This window comes from Xenopus laevis, chromosome 5S, assembly GCF_017654675.1.
Source record: "Xenopus laevis strain J_2021 chromosome 5S, Xenopus_laevis_v10.1, whole genome shotgun sequence".
Taxonomy (NCBI): domain Eukaryota; kingdom Metazoa; phylum Chordata; class Amphibia; order Anura; family Pipidae; genus Xenopus; species Xenopus laevis.
In genome coordinates this window covers 82,927,653-82,949,074 of record NC_054380.1, presented here as the reverse complement: position 1 = coordinate 82,949,074, position 21,422 = coordinate 82,927,653, and the positions used below count along the sequence as shown (strand labels likewise).

General features: G+C 38.3%; 1 protein-coding gene across 2 annotated transcripts in view; it reads left to right on the top strand.

Annotated features, from left to right (window-relative positions):
- Window positions 1–21,422, top strand: part of lrrc1.S (leucine rich repeat containing 1 S homeolog) — a 59,826-nt gene that overhangs the window by 7,451 nt on the left and 30,953 nt on the right. The window contains exons 2-5 of one of the 2 annotated variants that reach the window (XM_041564047.1): window positions 13,010–13,127; window positions 16,534–16,612; window positions 19,335–19,424; window positions 20,717–20,794. In XM_041564047.1, coding sequence (XP_041419981.1) covers window positions 13,010–13,127; window positions 16,534–16,612; window positions 19,335–19,424; window positions 20,717–20,794 — 365 coding nt within the window. 2 annotated transcript variants of the gene reach the window in all.

Genomic DNA, 21,422 nt, shown 5'->3' with positions numbered 1-21,422 from the left:
TAGTTACATGGTTAGAAAAAAGACCAAGGTTCATCAAGTTCAACCCCTCCAATTGAAACCCAGCATCCATACATACACACACACTGACCCCTCCATACACTAACTATAGATTTTTGTATCACAATAGCCTTGGATATTAACTTCGTTATAGGTCTTTGCTCATGCTAATTTGCATACAGCTCTAAATTATAAAATTTAATGGATGCAAATATATTACATTACACAAGTCCAGGGAACCTTAATAAAGAAAATAAAGTTGGTCTAATGCCCTACACATGAGCCCACTATATAGTTAATGTTCCATATGTTAGAAAATGTATGGGGGAACCGGGTTACCCAAAAAAATATTTAAGGACTTTTGTAGGCTATCACTCTAAAAAAAGGAAAATAAGCTAGCATTTTTTGGGACTTAGAACTTTTTCCACTAAAAATATGATGTAAGCAACAGAAGATTGTGGAAGAAATATGCACTTCACCTGGTCTGAACTGGCGAAGGCAAGTCTGGCGAAAGAGGTAACATTCAGTAAAATACGCATCTTAGTGAATTTGCGGAGTAACTGTCATTCACCAGAGCAAAAATTCGCCTGGCTATAGAGTGCAAGCGTCTGCCTCTTTTGCTAGCGAAGTTACGCCTACGGCGTTGGAAAATTGGCAAAGTGAAAAGCAGTAACGCCCAGCATTAGCCACTTCGCCCTTTAGTAAATCTGCCCCTATGTCTGTCCAAGAAATCATCCAAGCTCCACTTAAAATCATTAACAAAATCACCATCACAACATCACCTGGCAGTGTATTCCACAACCTCACTGTCCTCACTGTGAAGGACCCCCTACACTGCTTCAAATGAAAGTTATTTTCATCTAGTCTGAAGGGGTGGCCACTTGTGCTGTGGTTCTCTATGGGTAAAAAGGTCCCCTTCTATTTGTCTATAATGTCCTCTGATATAAGTGTAAACATGTCCCCTGTCAAGCATCTTTTTTTATTACAAACAAAACAACCCCAACCTTGACAGTCTACTCTCATAATTTAAGTCTTCCATTCCTCTAACCAGTTTAGTTGCACGTCTCTGCACTCTCGCCAGCTTATTTATATCCCTCAATATAAATGTTGTTTGTACTAATTTATTTCATCTGAATGTTTAGCGGTAGGTCGGAAGATTGGACCAAACGTTTGTTAGTCGGGCAAAAGGTTAAATCTGCACATCTATGGCCAGCTTTAATCATGGGAAAGACTGCAATGTCTATGGCTGAGGCAGAAAGATTGGAGTCTACCTGCTCATTGTCTTGGGACAGCAGGGAGAGGGAGCAGAAGGGGATGAGCAGATGTAAAAGTCTACACCAGGGAGTGCTTCAGATTGTAGAATCTATGATTTGTTGCACTTAATTCATTTTGGGGAAATGGGACAAGAGGTGCAAAGAAGCCCTCCCTAATGAGCCAAAAAGGGGGTATACATTTTTCTGTTAAATGTAGGGGTTAATGTTACCATCTGGCCCCATTTACTGGGGACCAGCCTTGTTTCAGGAGTTTGGTCCAGGAGCAGAGTGTCCTTGTTGCTGTTTTTAGCTCAATTTCCAAGTCACTCATTGCAGACAATTCACCAACATGAGTTAATCCAGGTCACTGGAAAGAGTTAAAAGGTTTAAAGGCACCCTCCCTGAACATTCCCTGTCTTTTCTTATTGTTTTCCTGTCCAGGCCACTGCAGTCTGGTAGCATCCAATTTTACAGAAAGGGTTTCTCTTTTCTCTCTGATGCCTTTGTGTGCATCTTCTAAGGGTTTGCCGTGAGAAGGACCTGTTGGACAGCGTCAGGTAACTGGTTCCTGCAGGCAATTTTCCGTCCTGCTTGTGGGAAGAGGAGGACGGTGCTGGCCAGTGGTTCTAGTCGATATCCTTTGGTGGATGCAGTGTTGCTTGGTGTGTACATACAAAATGGGGCTTATGCGGGTGGAAGTGACGCTCGCGGGCAGAATGGAAGCACACTCTCCAGAAGTGACGTGATAGTGAAGGCAAATGCATCGCCAGAGGACACAGGGTGGATGTTTGGGGACACAACTTCCTCCTTTAGATGCGGAAGTGTGGGCAGTTGCTGGCTCGGCGTGGTTGCGTGTACATTAAGCAACTAGCAAGTGCTGACGAATCGCTGTAATATTATAATATATTAATAGTAATATTGTATCGCCCCTTACTAGGGCTTATGGTTCTTTTGAGCAAGCAGACAAATAATCCACACCAACAAGTGTATCATAAAGTTTATATTGTATAATAAATCATTGGCTTGTTACACTAATTAAATACAGTTAAAAATGATTATATAAGTCTACATTGTTACTATCAAGTCCATTATTGTATCTCTCTGAGTCATCAGCTGGCTGCTGCTCCTGTCTTCACGCCGGTCTGGCCAGCTCCAGCTCTCTTCACATGGAAAGAGACCTCCTCTGTCTTCTGCCAAGCTGCTCCCCAGACTGCTTCCCCCTCCAGGCTTCCTTTATCCAGTAAACGTGGAGTTTCTTGAAGTCTCTCCTGATTGGTGCAATTTAATGACGCTAGCATATACTAATTAGTTACTGGAAGTTAACCATCCACCATTAGGGATATACATGATTCCATGTCTCTGTCCAGGAACTGTAGTCCTTGGCCCTTCCTGACTAACTGATTACACCTATTTATATAGACCTATTCAATGCTAGTTTTAGAGAGCCAGACCCCATGTTAATGTTAATTAGGCCATAGGTGTGACAAGACTGATCAGGGGCCAGTACCCTTTGTCTTCTAAATTAGAGAAGACTCCCATTGTTTCGACCAGACAACCAGGTGACAAACTTAACAAGGTTGTTCCCTCTCCCAGAATCAAAGGTTTCAGTACTGATGAAGAATTGAATTCTTCAGGACATATTCATTCTGACATTTCAGGCTAGTGACACACACGAAGATTCGGGGGAGATTAAGTCGCCTAGTGACAAATCGCTTCTTTGGGCAACTGATCTCCCCGAACAGCCTTGCCTCTGGCTAGAATTTAAATCACAAGTGGGATGGCACTCAGAGCGCTTCTTTGTTCGAAGACGCCTGAAGTTGCCTCACAAGGAAACTTCGGGTGACCTAGAAAAACCGGCGATTTAGTAATCTGGAGTTAGCAATTTCATTGAATTTTAAGAGGTCTGTTCTATGTGAGATGCTGTCTGAATTGAAGTTGGTTGTGGATTTTATGGCAGACACCTGTTTGGATCTTGTGCATCTGGCTTCAAGAACAATGACATGCCAGTGGTCTTTAGGAGTGCCTTGTGGTTAAGACTATGGTTGGCCAGACTCTGCTTCTGATGTCTCGCAACATCTTCAGAATGTCTTCAGCTCCTAAGATTCCAAGTTCAGAGCAGGTTTTTCAGGAGTATGTGGATCCACTCCCGAGTTCATGAGCAGTGAAATTTGTTTCAAGGTTACAGCGGGATTTGGGGTTTTACTCTTAGCTCTTTCTGGCTCAGAAGGCCAGTTCTGGACTTATGGACAGCGCCCACTGAATCCGTTCAACTGCAGACAAATCAAAATGGAGTCATTGGCGTCCATTCAAGTGATCCCTCCTCGGTCCTGGCTTTTGAATCTGGTTCTGAAGTATGCATAGTTTCACGTGCCTGTTAACAAAGCCCACAGAAAGTATATTAGCTTTGCCTTTAATGTCTCTTCACATCCCCAAGAACATTTAAAAATTGCAGTTTTAATTTTTTATGCCACTTTTTACTGTTTTCTTGCAGGGGGTGCCATAATCTTTTTATTATCTTTTAATAACTTGTGCCTAGAACTAGTGATAGGGCAGTGCTGCCAGAGATTTTCCATACTGTTTGCCAATTATCTATTATGGCTTGCATTATTATAAAACAGTAATGCTATATAAAAATGTTTAAGGAGATCTTGTCCATGCTCGAGGCTGTAACAATTTCATGGAAGGACACTTCTGGCCTGTGTGCCTCTAGTTGTACCATGTCTTAGGGGGAACTTGTTTCTAATGAGATACTGAAGCAAGTATAGAATTTGGTCCATTCTTTGTGCTTCATCTGCATTTTTTAAAATCTTATGCACATTTTTTATCAGTGTGCAACATTGTTGCAGTGTATATAGCTCTAGTTGGGGAAGCTTCACTGAGTTATTTGTATATCCTATTCATATAATCAGGCCTGTGAATATACGGTGCTTTAATTATGTCGCCTGTTTTACTTTTTGCTTGTGACGGTGAAGACTATGTTTTGCTTTAGAGAGTTTGTAAATAAAAAGCTTTTATGTGGTTTTTGACTTATTTTGCCTTTTAATCATTAGCTTTCTAGTTTGGGAGTTCAACAGCTATCTGATTTCTCGAGTCCTGTATTTTGTACCAGCCAAGCAGTGGTTTGAACAAGAGACTGGAAATTAAAGGAATAGTAACACCAAAAATTAAAGTGCACTTTTGTGCCGCACTGTACAACTGGTGTGTTTGCTTCTGAAACTCTACAATAATTTACATAAACAAGCTGCTGTGTAGCCATGGGGGCAGCCATTCAAAGCTGAAAAAGGAGAAAAAACAGGATACACAGCAGTTAACAGATAAGCTCTGTAGTATACAATGGGATTCTTCAGAGCTTATCTGTTCTCTACTGTGTATCCTGTGCTTGAATGGCTGTCCCCATGGCTACACATATATATAATCTATATATATCTATATATAATCTATAGTAGAGTTTCTGAAGCAAACACACCAGTTGTACCAGTGCAGGGCAACCGTACATTATTTTGTAATTTCTTCATTTTTTAGTGTTACTGTTCCTTTAAATAGGAGAGGCCTGAATAAAAAGATACATAATATAGTGTAACAATAATACAATTGTAGATTCACATAGCATTTTCTTCTAATGGGGTCAGTTAGAAAGAAGCAGAATACTTTAGTAGACTCATTCCTGTGGAATCTCACAAGAATGGCCAACACATGTGAACAACTGATACTTTTAACATCATCTTTCCTTGTCCTACCAGGTTCTTTTGCACATTCTGTAAGGATTATGTCTTCTGAAGTTTGTTGTTAAAAAATGTTATGTTCCCTTATTGACACAGATAGATAGTGATTTACCACTGTGTTGTTTTGCTCGTTTTTTTTTTTTGTTCTTTTGGAGTAGAAAGTCATGTAAACCCATAGGCACTATATAGCTTCTTGCAGTCCTGCATTTTAGCGGAGACCTGTTTAATGTCCTAAGGGTTAACACATGCTGCTGAGAAACAATGTAAAATTTCTTGCCTACATTCCCATCCAGCACAGTTCTTGATAAGGCATCTTTAGTGCTATTGCCAGTGAGCCAGAGATATGGACACCAGAAATTTAACTCCTTCTTTTACATCTATCATAACATTGGCTTTGAAAGAAACATATAACTTTGTCATACAGTATTTGCACAACGCTTTTACATTACCTGTCTGATGCCCCATGTTCCTGTATGAGGGGGCAGCCATATTTGTGCAGCAGGAGTCCATTAGCATTAGAATCTTTAACCGACAGGCTGAGATGGGACAGTCAGGTTGGAAAAACAGGTTTAGAAACTTCAACTAACAATTACTTAAAAAAACAAACCTCTTAGCAAGAAATGATCAGCATTACCTACTGTATAGGTAACTTTTAATGTACATTCATATTGTAAAATACTTTTTTAGTGTCCGTATCACTTTAAGCAAAATAACATAGGACAAGGCAAAGAGTTAGATTTCTGAGTGTATATTCTCAATGCTGTTATACCATGACTTGTTATAGGTGCTACACATAAAAAAATTGTTAAATTCAAAAACTCAAATGTGTTAATTGACACTTGTGGGAAGAGATGCGGGTTGCCTTATCCATGCTATCAGTGTATGAATATCACTGGAAAATAACTCATAAAGAATACTAAGCTTTTTGACCACTGGTACTTTTTAGTGGCAATTAGGATATATCATATCACAAAGGCAGTTTCCCCCCTTACTCCCAGTAAGGTGCGCACTCGAGAGCTGTCACCCAGACTTAAAAATCCGTATAATAAAAGTCCTTTTCAATTTAAACATGAAAAATTGCTGGGCCCCAGTGTTATGAAATGCTGAGCTCACTGTGACGTATTTCTGGCACTTCTGTTTTATGAAAGTCCAGCAACATATATTGTTACTGTGTTGGGAACTACTGGTGTCACTGTGTCATTCCTAGATATCACTGCTCTCCCCAGATAACCCATTTTATCTTAACCATTTAAAGGGGAGCCGTCACCCAAAAAAAATATTCGAAATCCTATTTTATCACATTAGTCAAGCAAAATTAACTTTAATTACACTGTAAACATTATTTGAATCTTGTTTCCTTGCATCTGGGAATTCATAATTACAGCAAGCAGGCAGGATCCATTTTGTGGACATTGTTAAAAAGGCAATTCCCAGATGCAAGGAAACAAGATTCAAATAATGTTTACAGTGTAATTAAAGTTAATTTTGCTTGACTAACATGATAAAATGGGATTTGGAATAATTTTTTTGGGTGACGGGTCCCCTTTAAGGAGAATTAATACTTCGCAGAGCAGGAAAACATGCTTGCCCCGTGCTAACAATTAATTCTATGATCATTTTAAATCTTTCTGAACTAAGCTGTGGGGGAACTGGAAATGCAGAGGGAGAGATATTGAACTTTGTGTCAGCATTCCAGTTCTTGGGTGGTTCAGTGCAGGAAGATTTAATTGCTCCAGAGAAGGTCATAGAATTGATTGTTGGCAGTGGGCAAGCATGTTTTCCTTCTCTGCAATGTATTATGTTGTTATATTCTCTGCAAAGTACTAATTCTCCTTAATATGTAAAAGCTTTTGAGTGTGGAGGAGGTCATAGTACTTATTGTTAACAGCAGGCAAGCACTGTCATTAGCACATTAAATATTTCTTCTGCAGACATGCTGGATACACTGTGACATATTATTGGGGTACCTGTGCAATATTATTACTACATATTTACTGTATAAAGTACCAGCCCATTTCAGTCTTATATAATAAATGGGTATAAACATTAAATATACAGATTGATAACTTAAATAAAATGTAGACAAAAGAGTTTACAGTCTCAAAACATATTGCTGGGCCCCAGTGTTATGAAATGCTGGGCTCACTGTGACATGTTTTTGGCACTTCTGTGTTATGAAAGTCCAGCAACATAGATTGTTGCTGTGTTGGGAACTACTGGTGTCACTGAGTCTGGAAATGCTGGGGACACTGCATTATTTATTGCTAGGCCCACTGTGTTATGAAATGCTGCAAATTATAAGTTAATTGTTAAAAGTTATGAAATTGTGCATGGTACCTATAGGGTTTGTATAAAAGATTGGTGTTACACCACTGTTTTGGGAAATAATGGAGCCATTGTCTCTTTCTTCTGGAACAGCATGTAGATAAAAGTTATGAAATTGTGAATGTTACTTTAATTTATTAAGTAGCATTTTAAAGACATCCCATTTTTGTTCTGTTTTTAACCCTATGAAAAGCATTTCTCACTTAATATGTTGCAGAGGTGCCCTTATACTGTCAAAGTTTGCACGTCTATAATTTTGTGTTTTAGTTACTCCCTTTCTGCAACATAATCTCAAAGGAAGACCATGTCATGATCACTATTCTCTAAATGCTCATCCACGCAAATGCTAGAGATACATTCGGTCTTATTAGTTAGTACAAGATCCAAAAGAGACTGATTCCTAGTAGGTTCTTGAACGAGCTGATATAAAAAGTTGTCATTTAGCATATTTACAAACCTAGCTTTTTCTGATTTGGTAAAACCATTACCCCAGTCACTGTCTGGATAATTGATGAAAATAACTTGACCTAGTTGTGAAGCAGCTTCTATTTGTAAAAGTAGCAGGGCTTCATAGCTGTCACTTATACAAGGTGGTTTGTAACCTACACCAATTTTTATTTTCTTTGTTACTTTTTGCCAGTTGAAATCTCTACCCATAGGTATTCCACTCCCTCCCCAGTGCCATCAATGGTTATTTCATTAGTGCATGGCTTTAATTCAGGCTTTACACACACACACACACACACACACACACTACTCCACCCTTTTAATCCCTCTGCCCTTACTAAAAAGGGTGTAACCATTTAAATTCATAGTCCAGTCACGTTTCATCCCACCAACTCTCAGTGATCCCAATTAGAGCACGCAATTAACTATAGCTCTCCCATTTTACCTGACAAACTCCTTACATTTGCCAGCATACAGCGGAGGTTACTACTTTTTCCTTTGAAATTTACATTACTTAATGGAGAATTGTATCTTAAGTTAGTATTAGCCTGTTTTTCTTGTAACAAAGGGACCTCCTTATCTGGTAAACTATATGCCCCCTCACTCCTCTCCAAAGACCCCTTACTAATCCCATTGCCCCCATATACCCTAGCTCACTCCCCTTTGCTTAGTTTAAACACTCCTCAAACCTCTTAGCCATTCTTTCCCCTAGCACAGTGGACCCTTCCATTGAGTTGGAAGCTATCACTACTGTATAGGTTGTACCCCAAGTAAATATCCCAGTGCTCTAGGAACCCAAACCCCTCCTTTCTATACCAAGACATGAGCCACGCATTTAGTTCCCTAAGCTCCTGCTGTCTTCTTAAAATTGCACGTGGCACGTGCAAAATTTCAAACAAATGATATTTGAAGATCCCTGAATTCACTGTTTAAGGTCTTCCAACTACCATTCATTTTGTTGTTAGTACATGCCCAGCCCCACCCAATAATTTATCTACTCGATCAACCCCTAGCCGAACCCTGGCACCAGGAAGACGGCAAACTGCACGGTTGTAGCGATCTGGACAATAATTACCCTGTCTACTTGCCTGATAATTGAATCCCCTACAATCACAATCTGTTTAGACCTGGAAATGTACAGTGTTTCTAGGCTGCTTCTTCATGTTTTAGGTTCTGTACCAGCCCAAGGCAACCACAGCCTTTAGCAAGGAAAATCTCTGCTTCTGGAGATGCCCTCCAGAAGCGCTAAATCTTTTTTTTTTTTTGCTACTTCACAGCACATGATCTGTGTTGCTGGCATTTACCTGAACTTAGGGAACCATTTACAGTATACAGTTTTTATAAAATATAAACATCATGATAAAAGGCTGATTGGTAGCTAATTCAGATTCTCGTGATATGGCAACTCAGAAACCAGTGTAATTTGTACCACATTTTAATAATTAGCACTGTAACATCAGCTTATGTAACAATAAATCTCATTTTATGCTTGATGATTTGTGACGACCCCCTGTGTACAACTTTGTAAACCTAAATTCAGTATATGTTATTATTATGCTTTTTTACATTTCTACTCTGTAAAATTGTTCAGGGTTTTATATTTATGTAGCGGTTTGTAAATAGTTATACATACATACATACTGTACAAATATATGCAAATTGTAAATTTATTTGCTGTTTAAAACAGTGTTCATCTTCCCTGTGCAATCAGTTTTAAGAACTGATGGCTCTTAAAACAATGTAATAGAAGCCATCTGTTTAAAGGGCACCAATCATAACTAAAATCATTTACTAAGTAAAGACACTATGTAATAGTTCAAGAAATCCGATTTTTAAAACCGTTAGAATTGTTTGTATAATGTAAATCATCAGCTCACTATAACTTGTGCAAAATCTCCCCTATCTCCACTGCAGTTCTAGCTGAGGCAGGCATCTTGGATTTCACTGCCTCCTCCTACCTATAGCTTCACAGCCAACTGCAGCTCTGAAATCTTGCACATGCTTAGTTGAAATTCCTTGGTTGCCTAGCAACCCTTCTAAGCTATTTTCAAATCAGCCAAACTTCTGTGTTAGCTGCTGTTCAGTAGTACTGGCTCCTGTCTGGAAGTTAATGTGTGACCTTAATTTGCATAATGACATCACCAGCAGAGGACAAGATAGGGAAATCTTGTGATAATTCTAGTGGAGGAGTTTACTAAAACTAGGCATTCTGGGTATAATACTCAGGGTAATGCTACAATCTGAGCATGCTCGTGAACTCATTTGCATGTTATTGTCACAGTATGGACTCCCTCAGTGAAAGAACCCATTTGACAAAGTAAGGGATTTTTTAAAAAAAACTGCTGTTTGATTAAACGTGTTTAGGTTGTACAGGTCATATTGTTAATATGTGTTTGATTTTGGCTGTGATAGGTGCCCTTTAAGAAGCATCCAAGGCATGACAGGAATTGGAGTTTAGGCTTTAAAAAGCTGGCAACAGTGAGTGCAGTACCACATACATGGGGCAGAGTAATTTTGTGTGATATTTATATAAACTTGATTCAAGCAAAAAAATCCAGCGGCAATCTAGAAATTGGTGAATGCATTGGTGTGAACCTGTCCTCTCTTCCCCCCAAGTAGTTCTGCTACTATTTTTAATTTTATATATTTGTAAAGTTCAGTAGAAGTTTTGCATTGTTTTTCCTTCTCAAGGAGTCTACAAATAACAAGCCAGTTCTAACTGTAATCTATTGACTCCAGTGAATCTGGCCTCCAGTAGTGCCAGTGTTTTCTTTTCTCATCTCCCATTCTCTTACACACAATCTCTTCACTTTTCCTGCGCTGTTGTAAGTTGACCATCATCATGAATAAACTTAAGCTTTCATAACAGTTAATGTAGTCTACTATAATGGGAGCAAATGGCTTCTTGCTTTTCAATATGAATGAATACATGAAAATATTTCATAGCAACTAATGTTACACAGACATTGGTGAAGCTCAGGTGCTGACTTTATGGAACTGCTGTTTATGTAAATGTGTGTAAGCACCATTGACAGATGTATTATGCACTACCTATCCTTAAGTATGCTGTATGACCTTGATTGTAAATGCCTTTTGCTGGTTTGACTCTTCTATTTGGTTCACTAATTACTGTCAAATCCGGTTCAGGAGGCTGCTGTTATTTGGTTAAACAACTTCCAAAGCACTAATCCTTTCAGCAATCTATCTTAGTTTGAATGCATCATTATTCACAAGTACTTCAAAATAAAGTATGTGCTCTTTGCCATCTCTTCATATTCAGACAAATGGGAATTATACTGTCAGTGTATGTTGTCTTTTACTTTATTTTCTTTTAAATAGTCGTTCTAGAATAAGTAAAACATTTTTATAGCTCTAAAATTACTCTATTTAGTGCTCAGACGGACATACCTTTCCTCTTGCATTCAGTCAAAAAGAAAACTAGAGCATCAAAACAAAAAGAGGCAGAGCTTCATATTAGACCAGAAGTAACTGAAATGAGCTGCAGTTTCCAGCTTGTGATTTAGAAACCACAAAAGACTGAATGCAGGGAGAAAGGTATGTTATGCTGAGCGTTGTAAAGGAACAGTAACACCAAATAATGAAGGTGTTTTAAAGTAATGAAAATATTATTTACACTTGTCCTGCACTGGTAAAACTGATCTGTTTGCTTCAAAATAGGGTTAACACCTGTCCGGGTTTTCCAAATTAGGAAAACCGGGCAGGATTCCCTTGATTGACACGGCGATCGGGCAATCGCTGATCGCTGCATCATAGCCCCACCCCCTGATGTCACTGACACACCCATCTACCTCACGGTCCGACCCTGTGACATCACGCCCCACCCCCCTGCGTGGTCTCAAAATAGCACAAGTCAAATAATATCTGCCAGAAGCATTCTACAGAATAAATATAGTGTTATAGCTTTAACTATTGTGGCTAATCTATTGGCTAATCTATTAAACTCCTTCAGTAGCTTTCCTTCTCCTTTAAAAGATTGCCTAACATGATCCAACATGCTGCGTAACACCTGCATTCAGCGTATACGTGCATCGCTATGAGTACTTGTATGTAAGGGAGAACTGACTGTGTTTAGTCCTGCGCTCCCCTGCGGTTGAACAGATTAAAACGGAACAGGGCAAAAAGCCAGAGTGTAAATGCCCATACTCATGCTTGGGCGTATTACTGTTTTGGGACTTTCCTCAGTGTTCATTCATCACTGGAAATTCAAGTGTGTTATGTAGAAAGATCAAAGTACTAATTAGTGATGTGCGCACTGAGATGACTGCCTCCACACCAATCTCACAGCTAAAAAAATACATAGTGAAGAGTGAATTATTTGCAATTTAAATTGTGTTATTTAGAAATAAAAAGTAAACCATAAAAATCATGACAGAATCCCTTTACAGGAACAGTAACACCGAAAAAATGAGTGTGTCCTAAAGTAATGAAAATATAATGTACTTTTGCTGCACTGGTAAAACTGGTGTGTTTGCTTCAGAAACAACTATAGTTTATAAAAAGAAGCTTCTATGCAGCCATAGGGACAGCCATTCAAAGCTGAAAAAGGAACAAAGGCAAAGGATACACCGCAAATAACAGATAAGCTCTTTACCCTTCAATCGGATTCTTTTCAGTTACCTCTTATCAGTTATCTGCTATGTGTCCTGTGCTTGAATCGCTGTCCCAATGGCTACACAGCAGCTTGTTTATATAAACTATAGTTGTTTTTCCAAAGCAAACGCCAGTTTTGCCAGTGCAGGGCACCACTACATTATATTGTCTTTCCTGTTTAACACATTTTTTGGTGTTACTGTTCCTTTAAGTACAAGGTACTGTTTTATGATTACAGAGGAAAAGGAAATAATTTAGAAAAATTGGGATTATCTGTGGGAGATTGCCTTCCCGTAATTGAGAGATTTCTGGATAACGGGTTTCTGGATAATGGATTCCATAACTGTACTGACAAAAGCACTTGTGTTATGTGTGATCCTTTTTAAAAGCTTCAGCATCTGACACATTATTATTGTTATTATTAACGCACATTTATAAAGTGACTGCAAATTCCACAATACTGTTTAATAAATGGGTGACACATGTATAAAGACTTCAAATTCCACAATACTGTTTAATAAATGGGTGACACATGTATAAAGACTTCAGACTGCAGTGTTTGCTTTAGTTAAAGCCATTTGTTTCTTTGAACTGCTGCATAGAAACTATGTATTCATTAAAAAATGTATGTGCTTTTTTTTTTCTTCTCCCTAGCAATTTTTCCAACTTGTGCAGTTAAGAAAATTGGGCCTTAGCGACAATGAAATACAACGGCTTCCTCCAGAGATAGCAAACTTTATGCAGTTGGTAGAGCTAGATTTATCTCGAAATGGTGAGTCTGAAGCATTGATATTATTAATATTAATTAACAACCTCATGTCTTCATTCAAGCGAAAAAACGGATAGAAACACTATTCGCTACTCTGGGTACTGAAACATTGTAAATAATGCATTTTCTTTAACCTTGGGCAGATAATCAAGCCATACATGATTGCTGACACGAGTCAAATGGAAGATGCCAGGAATCGGCTCAATCATGTCAGCTTTAGTTGCTTAAAGGGACAGTGTACCCCCTTGTTCAACTTCAGTTCATTGAAAAGGCCTTGCACTGAACATAATTTTTGCCTACTGTTTTAATAAAACTGTAATTAATGTATGGATTTTGTTATACAGGACAATCAGGAATATTTAAATGTTAGATGTGGAGGACAAGCAGGCCAGGAGGGCAGGATCATGTCTAGTTTTGTGAGTGTTTGACAAGAATCTGATTGGTATGAAAAATTTGAGTATATGTTGATGACTAGGTGAGGGCAATTTCTAAGAAAAGGTTATGTTTATAGCTGAATGGAACAGAAGAAATCTAAAAAAATCAAGATACATGCCTGTATTTGTCCATCTGCATATTATTAAGTTGAAGTATAACCTTATTATGGATTTGCTTTTACTGTGTATTTAATTAAGAGGAAGACACTATGCTATGTGACAGTAGTTTGTGTTAGAGTCCTGCAGCAGGTCAGGTACCCGTGGGTTACCCGCAAAAAAGCGGGTAGGCTTTTCAGGTGCGGGCATAGATGTGGGGTCGGGTTGCAGGTCTCTTCCTGCACTCTTACATCACGCGGCACGCTTCTGTCCCTCTCGACTATCGGGCATGTCTGATGATGTCACTTCCGGTTTGCAGCAACATCGTTTCCGTTTGGATGGTGGTCGGCAGGTTGCGGATAAGGCAGTTGCGGGTTGGGTAGCGGTTCAAAGTGAGTAAATATGTGGGTAACGGTTCGGGCTACGGGTTCAGGTCGGTTTCTGGGTCTTAGAAATTGGTTCTGCGCAGAACTCTAGTTCGTGTCTTTGTTTCATTAGTGTCGAAAAGGAAATTTAATGAAGAACAGGGAAAGAATCCCTATACCCAGAATCAGTATATACAGCTGATAGACTATAGGGTGTCTTTATTGTTTCATCATGCATTTAAGACATAAACCAGTTAGGATTAGATTTTTGGGGGTTTGCAGTTATTTATGTAGCATATGTCCTAAAATATTTAGGCCAGGTGATGTGCTTTTTCATGTGCATACATTTTGTATACTTTTTATTTATTTATTTCTTTTACTATTATTAAAGTAATTCATAATCTCTGCATGTCAAAAACCTTTACAGTCCACTGTTGTACTTTTTACTTTTTTGAAGTTTAAGCTTTGGATCATTGGTGTTATGGCATGGACTTTGTCTAAAGAATATAAGACTAAAAGGTGATATGTAAAAATGTGTGTGCTGTGTTACGGTATGCAGTAACTACGTTGGGATAAGTTTTATATCATTATTGTGTGCAGCTTTCCTTTGCAAACGTGTGCTGTTATTGCTGCCCATACAATTCACTTCCATATGGTGCTCTGATTGGAATCAAACCAAGCACCCCAAAATCTCAATATAATTACTCATCAGACCCATGTTCTCTGTATTGTGTTATTGTGTCACCCAGAAGGAGGCGGCCTAACAACATAACAAAATGATTGGGTAAACTCTGGTGGCACTTGAGCAAAGTTGTGGTCTAACCACAATGTATACTGATAGAAACTGCATGTGCAGATGAAGCCAGTAACATCTTCATTGAGGTTAGAGCAAGAAGCATGAGGTATACAGTGGTGTGAAAAACTATTTGCCCCCTTCCTGATTTCTTATTCTTTTGCATGTTTGTCACACTTAAATGTTTCTGCTCATCAAAAAACGTTAACTATTAGTCAAAGATAACATAATTGAACACAAAATGCAGTTTTTAAATGAAGGTTTACGTTATTAAGGGAGAAAAAAAACTCCAAATCTACATGGGCCTGTGTGAAAAAGTGATTGCCCCCCCTTGTTAAAAAATAACTTAACTGTGGTTTATCACACCTGAGTTCAATTTCAAAGGTTATAAAGCCATTTCTAAAGCTTTGGGACTCCAGCGAACCACAAATGGCAAAAACATGGAACAGTGGTGAACCTTCCCAGGAGTGGCCGGCCGACCAAAATTACCCCAAGAGCAAAGAGACAACTCATCCGAGAGGCCACAAAAGACCCCAGGACAACATCTAAAGAACTGCAGGCCTCACTTGCCTCAATTAAGGTCAGTGTTCACGACTCCACCATAAGAAAGAGACTGGGCAAAAACGGCCTGCACGGCAGATTTCCAAGGCGCAAACCACTTTAAAGCAAAAAGAACATTAAGGCTCGTCTCAATTTTGCTAAAAAACATCTCAATGATTGCCAAGACTTTTGGGAAAATACCTTGTGGACCGACGAGACAAAAGTTGAACTTTTTGGAAGGTGCGCGTCCCGTTACATCTGGCGTAAAAGTAACACAGCATTTCAGAAAAAGAACATCATACCAACAGTAAAATATGGTGGTGGTAGTGTGATGGTCTGGGGTTGTTTTGCTGCTTCAGGACCTGGAAGACTTGCTGTGATAGATGGAACCATGAATTCTACTGTCTACCAAAAAATCCTGAAGGAGAATGTCCGGCCATCTGTTCGTCAACTCAAGCTGAAGCGATCTTGGGTGCTGCAGCAGGACAATGACCCAAAACACACCAGCAAATCCACCTCTGAATGGCTGAAGAAAAACAAAATGAAGACTTTGGAGTGGCCTAGTCAAAGTCCTGACCTGAATCCTATTGAGATGTTGTGGCATGACCTTAAAAAGGTGGTTCATGCTAGAAAACCCTCAAATAAAGCTGAATTACAACAATTCTGCAAAGATGAGTGGGCCAAAATTCCTCCAGAGCGCAGTAAAAGACTCGTTGCAAGTTATCGCAAACGCTTGATTGCAGTTATTGCTGCTAAGGGTGGCCCAACCAGTTATTAGGTTCAGGGGGCATTTACTTTTTCACACAGGTTTGGATTTCTTTTCTCCCTAAATAATAAAAACCCTCTTAAAAACCCTCTTAAAAACTGCATTTTGTGTTTACTTGTGTTATCTTTGACTAATAGTTAAATGTGTTTGATGATCAGAAACGTTTTGTGTGACAAACATGCAAAAGAATAAGAAATCAGGAAGGGGGCAAATAGTTTTTCACACCACTATAATTACATATTCAGATTTGATATCTTCCTTAGATAAATTCTAAGAGTCCTTTAAAGGAACCCAGTGAACTGTGCCTTTTAAAGGAATAGAAGTAAATCATTGTACATGCCTATTTCTTTTGTAGGATGCATTTTACAATGTTTGTACATTTGTTTTTTTATTTAAAAACAATGCTGTTTTATAGAAATTCCTGAAATTCCTGAAAGCATCTCATTTTGCAAAGCACTCCAAGTAGCTGATTTTAGTGGAAATCCACTTACCAGGTAACACCTTTTCAATACTTTGTTCTAGCATGCCAATAACTTGCATTACATACCATTTTTCATTTGATGTCATATGTGGGTTAAATTTGTTTAAAAAGCTTTTATTGGATTGTTTGAGAAATATTTTTTCACAGAATAGGTATGCTGTTTTTTTTTATTTCCAGCTGAATAAAAAAGGCATTTGGCACTTCTGGGAAATCCTTGATTCAATAGTCATAACAAAGTGAATTTGTTTAAGAAAAACTAAACCATGAAAATGAATATGGCTACAAAATGCCATATTTTATATATTACATTTATTGCACAAGTCTAAAGTTTCAGCTTCTCAATATTAGCAATGATCCAGGACTTCAATCTTGTCACAGGGGGTCACCATCTTGGAAAGTGTCTCTGACACTCGCATGCTCAGTGGGCTCTGAGCAGCTGTTGAGAAGCTAAGCTTAGGTGTCGTCACAGATTTTCAAGCAGAAAACAAGGTTGGCCTGTAATAAAAAATGATGCTACAGGGCTGATTATTAAATTCTGAATTCTAATTGCAGTGGTTTCTGTGCTGCCATGTAGTAATTATGTGTATTAATTACCAATCAGCCTTATATTGTGACATTTATATTCTATGTGTACTGTATTGTCAGTGGGACCCTAAGCTCAGTAAGTGACAGCAGCACAGAGCATGTGCAGTGAATCAGCAGAAAAGATGGTGAGATACAGGGCCATATTCAAAGGCAGGGATCTTTACTGCTAAAGGGCTTTGGTTGCCTTGGGCTGGTACAAAAGCCCAAAACATAATGGAGAACATTTCTAGCCTACTTTTTTAGTTAAAGGGAGACAAAAAGGAACACCAAGAGCCCCAATAGTGTAATATGTTTTTACAGGGAGTAATGGTTGAGTAAACAAGTTAATACTCACAAACCAGGGTTACCGATAGGCAACCACTGTATAGGCAGGTGGGGAGATTATCCTGACCCCACTCAGGAATAAAACGTCGCTCTCTGTAGAAAAAGGATATGGGGATGATACCCCTCCACTCGGGGTGGACTCGATATAGTAGTAAGACAAAACAGAGGCGCCAAAAGGATAAAAATAGCTAAAAGCACTTAAAAACCCAATGGGTAATTCAGAGGAGGTAGTAATGAACTTACCTCCTCCAAGCAGACACCAACGAAAGTGGTAATTTTCAATAGTTTATTCACAAAACAGTATTGCAACGCGTTTCACAGGCATTTCCTGCTTCATCAGGCAATATGGAACGGGAGCAAAAACAACAGTGTCTTTGTATAAACACGCCAGGCGCCTCGACAGACAGAAATGCCTGCGAAACGCATTGCAATACTGTTTTGTGAATAAACTATTATTGAAAATTACCACTTTCGTTGGTGTCTGCTTGGAGGAGGTAAGTTCATTACTACCTCCTCTGAATTACCCATTGGGTTTTTAAGTGCTTTTAGCTATTTTTATCCTTATGGCGCCTCTGTTTTGTCTTACTATTACTTTTTAGTTAAAGGGTAACTATTGCAGAAATGAAAACGTGGGCGCACTCGCACAAACACCTATCTCATTTGCGAGAAATGTATTCTCAATGTGAATTCGCAAAAACTGGACAAATGTGCACAGCAGTGGAATATTTTAGTGTTCAGAAAAAAACATGGCAATACAACCATTTGCGAATAAAAATGCGCTGCGCTAACCCCCACTGTATTTCTTCCTGCTTTGCCTAGTGAGACAGTGAACCTGCAGAAGGTTGGTGAATCCTCTGTGATAAATATAACTGTCACTCACTGCCTCAAGACAGGTTTATAGTCACCTATATAATTTACATTGATTTAAAGGTCTAGTGCAGGAATTGGGTTGGTTTCCTGGAACGCTTAGTCCATATTTCTGATACGGGAGATATCAGAATCTGGAGCACCATGCCTTAAAGCTACTAAAGACATGTAAACACTGTTTATTTATGCTATCTATCTGTAAGTTACCCTACTTTCAATTGCCCTTTTAATAGAGAGAAAAGTAAATTGGTTTAAAAATTAAGGCTTGTTTGTTTAAATAGGACAGTATGATAAAATGGCATTCTCCGAATAAACCATTTTCATAATAATGTTCTTTTTTAGTAGTATGTGCCATTGGGTAATCCTAAATAGAAAATTGTGATTTTAAAAAATAAGGGCCTTCGTCCGTGATCATAGGATTCACGGTGCACACAAATAAACCATACATGCTAGGTCACATGAGCCAATTAAAAGACTGAGTTCTGTTTTTGCTTCCACAATTCTTCCTGTTACAATTAGAGTTGCATTATTTCTGGTCAGGTGATCTGAGGCAGCACAGACACCTTTATGAAATGGTGGTTCAAGGCAAGAGATGTAAAAGGGCAATATTTACTTAAATATATATTCCAGTTTGATAAGATTCTTAAATATACCACTTAATTTGATATAAACTATTTGGGGGTAAAGTTTTACTTTAAGTTGATGTATTTATTATAAATAAAATCACACCTTCTTTATTAGAATATAAGAATTTAGTAAGATCAATTTACTGTTTAAAAGAAAGTATTTTTGCATCCTCCTGGCTTTAAATGATAATGGAATTTTTCTTTGACTTCTGGTGTCCTTGTCTTAAACAGTAAAGAATCAATTCTCCTCTTTATTTGCTACCATTATTTACTAAGAGAAACTAACATTTTGAAAAATACCAATGGCTGTTTTTTCTTATTTTTTCTCCCCAGGTTGCCTGAAAGTTTTCCTGACCTTTCAAGCCTTATTTGCCTTTCAATTAATGACATCTCACTTCAGGTGCTCCCAGAAAATATAGGAAAGTGAGTATGGCATAGTAGTAAGATCCGTTATTTGCCATTTGTTTGAAGCTAGCCTTGGTGGTATGTTTGCCGACTCCTGCACAAAATCTTCAGGTAGCGGGTCCGGGTTGAGCTCTTCTCCTGCTCTCCCCGCACGCGACCTAGTACTGCTGGCTTCCCGCGCCGGAATTTATAGACTTCTGCCTGCCCCAGCAGCGGGCCCGGGCCAGTGCGGTTCGAAAGGGGGTTGAAATTCTCAGACCGCACATCACTATAGTGTATTGCTAAAATCTAAGGATTTCAAGATGCATGGTTTATGGTTTAATTTGTTTAAAGGGTATACATTTAAATAATAAAATATTGTGTAATGAAAGAAACTTTAATTCTAAGCAACTATCCGATATTAATTAATTCATTAAATTGAGTTTTAAGTTAATTGTAAATACACCTGCTTTTGAAGGCTGAAGCTGTCTGTTTCTTTATATCCTTGCCCTGGTGGCTCCTAAATGTTGAAATAATTTGACAGAAGCCAGCTAAGACCTTTGAAGAAGTATGCAAGACTGACATCTGCTATACATGTTTAATGAATGCATTTTCAAAAACTTGCTTACAAGTATGCAAGGCTGACATCTGCTATACATGTTTAATGAATGCATTTTCAAAAACTTGCTTATAATTACATTTATTTCATTAAAGGAGAACTATTGTGAAAATGAACATTTACTATATGCTTCATCATACTGAAATACGTTTTTTTTTAAAAATATAGTCAAATATAATTAGTCATATATAATATAATATAATAGTCAATTAAAAATTCTCTACAGTTTCTTCATTTTGTTATCATTCAGAAGTCGGGAGTCTAATTTGACAAGTAGATATGAAAAAGCCAGAGGGGGAGCTCATTTTGCTTAGAAAACATTTTAAAGCCCATTCTACTCTTCACATTAGGATTTGTGCCAAAGTCCGTTATTTTGTTAGATTTTGTTTGTTCTGGAATCGGTTTAGTTAGCTCTAGTAAGATGCTTGGAAAGCACCCCCCCCCCCAAAAAAACCAGTATATTCCATCTGTGAAAATCTTGACACCCTACTCCTGCAAGAAAAGAATGAGAAAAAATAGATGCTGAGTGTGGAATAGTTAAGACTAACTTTATTATTTCAGAAACTATATAGAATTTTTAATTGTGGGTCATAATGGCAGCAGTTACATCAGGGATCAGTTTTATTACAAGTCTCAGAATCTCACAGGTTTAGCAGTTTGGCACTACTTTTAAGGCTTTATTTCTCATGTGCTGTCCATCCCTAATTGCTAGATTAGCAAGAAACCTCTTATGGGATGTCCGGTACAGGCAGCAAAGTCGTTGTGGTTCAATCGAAGTGTTGGTGTTGAGGTGGGTAAGAAAAGAAGTGCTTTTAAGGCTTTAAAGTTAGTTGGGACAGCCGAAACATTTATCAGTTATAAGGAGGCCAATAAATTATGCAAAAAGCTATCTGACAAGCTAAAATTGATATGGAAAATGGTATTGCAGAAAGCAGTAAAAAATAATCCAAAATCATGTTTTAAATATAAATAGTAAAAAAAAAATGAAGCAGGAAGAGGCGTGCCCCTTAATATCAGAGAGGGGTCAGCTGGTTGATGAGAACAGAAAAAACGCAGAGATTCTGAACTGTTTCATCTGAAACTGTTTTCATCTGTCTACACAAATGAGGAACCAGTTAATTAAGTTACGGTATGGTTACGCATAAGGTAATTCAAAAGAGACTAGAACATGTTAATATAAACAAAGCACTGGGATCTGATGGTATTCATCCCAGGTACTTAGAGAGCTCAGCTCTATGATTGCCAAACCACTTTAGTTAATTTTTCAAGATTCATTGAGGTCTAGCATTGTGCTGAGAGATTGGCGTATGGCTAATGTGGTGCCGCTATTAAAAAAGGGGTTCCGCACTCAGCCTCAAAACTAGAGGCCAGTTAGTCTGACATCAGTGATAGGAAAGCTTTTCGAAGGGGTATTAAGG